The sequence below is a fragment of the Caloenas nicobarica genome, chromosome 32 (assembly GCF_036013445.1).
Source record: "Caloenas nicobarica isolate bCalNic1 chromosome 32, bCalNic1.hap1, whole genome shotgun sequence".
NCBI classification, from domain to species: Eukaryota; Metazoa; Chordata; class Aves; order Columbiformes; family Columbidae; genus Caloenas; species Caloenas nicobarica.
The window spans coordinates 1,720,389-1,722,114 of record NC_088276.1 but is presented as its reverse complement, the minus strand read 5'-3'; the positions used below and the strand labels follow the sequence as shown (position 1 = coordinate 1,722,114).

At 51.9% G+C, this 1,726-nt stretch overlaps 1 protein-coding gene across 1 annotated transcript; it reads left to right on the top strand.

Moving 5' to 3' along the window:
* Positions 1-291: 291 nt before the first annotated feature.
* Positions 292-1,224, top strand: LOC136000299 (olfactory receptor 14J1-like). Its single transcript, XM_065654077.1, has one exon. It carries the CDS (start codon positions 292-294, stop codon positions 1,222-1,224), a length of 933 nt encoding a protein of 310 aa, XP_065510149.1.
* Positions 1,225-1,726: the final 502 nt, after the last annotated feature.

The following is a 1,726-nucleotide window of genomic DNA, read 5'->3' as shown; positions in this document are numbered from 1 at the left end:
ACAACTTTGAACCCCAGGTCCGTCCCCTGCCCCCCGTTCCCATGACCCCTGCTGCAGAGCAGGGCTGACTCCTGGGCAGCCAGCGGGCACAGGCCCTGCTCCTCACGGCACCTCCAGCCAGCACCACCCAGGGCTCAGCCACGGAGCTGAACGAAGGTCTGGAAAAGGACAAGGGGGAGTGGAGCAGGGGAGGGTGTGTGAGAAATGGCTTTGATTTTGCTTAGAGAAGTCTCCCCTAACGTGTTGCTTTTATTCCCTCCTGTGACAGTGCCCCATGCCCAGAGGCAGCAAATGTCCAACAGCAGCTCCATCACCCAGTTCATCCTCCTGGCATTCACAGACACACGGGAGCTGCAGCTCTTGCACTTCTGGCTCTTCCTGGGCATCTACCTGGCTGCCCTCCTGGGCAACGGCCTCATCATCACCACCATAGCCTGTGACCAGCACCTCCACACCCCCATGTACTTCTTCCTGCTCAACCTCGCCCTCCTCGACCTGGGCTGTATCTCCACCATTATCCCCAAATCCATGGCCAACTCTCTGTGGGATACCAGGGTCATTTCCTATGCGGGATGTGCTGCCCAAGTCTTCTTCATAGGTTTCTTCTTTGGTGCAGAGTATTCTCTTCTCACCATCATGTCCTATGACCGCTGCATTGCCATCTGCAAACCCCTGCACTACGGGACCCTCCTGGGCAGCAGAGCTTGTGTCCACATGGCAGCAGCTGCCTGGGAGACTGGGTTTCTCTATGCTCTGCTACATACAGCCAATACATTTTCACTGCCACTCTGCAAGGGCAATGTCCTGGATCAGTTCTTCTGTGAAGTCCCCCAGATCCTCAAGCTCTCCTGCTCACACTACTACCTCAGGGAAGGTGGAATTCTTGTTTTCAGTGCCTTTTTATTCTTTGTGTGTTTTGTGTTCATTGTCCTGCCCTATGTTCAGATCTTCAGGGCCGTGCTGAGGATCCCCTCTGAGCAGGGACGGCACAAAGCCTTTTCTACCTGTCTCTCTCACCTGGCCATCGTCTCCCTGTTTATCAGCACTGCCATGTTTGCCTACCTGAAGCCCCCCTCCATCTCCTCCCCATCCCTGGGTGTGATAGTTTCTGTTCTGTATTCAGTAGTTCCTCCAGTTGTGAATCCTCTCATCTACAGCATGAGGAACCAGGAGCTCAAGAATGCCCTATGGACAGTGATGACTGGATGTTTTCTGAAGCAATGAACTGCCCATCATCTTCTGCTTAACAGTTGTATCATTGCAGGCTCAGACTTCCCTTTTTCATTTTTTTTTTCTTATTGGTGGTTGCTTTTTATTTATTAATAATTTTGCCATCCCCTTTCGTTTTCACTGGCTTCTTTTATGACTGTCTATGTAAATGAGGAGCTGTGCTTCCCGTGTGTTTCAACAAAGGAAATGTACCTGGAGCAATTATATTTTTTTCCTTGGGTCCTTCCTCCAGTGCCGTTTTGGAGCTGCATGGACAGTTCCTGCATGTGTGGGTGGGTGGAAGGGAACAGAGAGACAGCAGAACATTCAGGGATAAGCAGTGCTTAGTCTTCCAGCCATGCCCTCTTTCAGCTTCCACTGTCTCTGATGCTTTGTGTTGGTGTAAGGCCTGAGTGTTCTGGCAGCTTTCTCACAGTCCTGCTGCCAGGCATTGCTGATACAAGCCAGGATACCATTGGCCTTTTTGGCCACCTGGGCACACGCTGGCTCGTTTTCA

Coding starts and splice junctions, on each gene's coding strand:
- LOC136000299 (XM_065654077.1), top strand. CDS start 292: ATGTCCAACAGCAGCTCCATCACCCAGTTCATCCTCCTGGCATTCACA.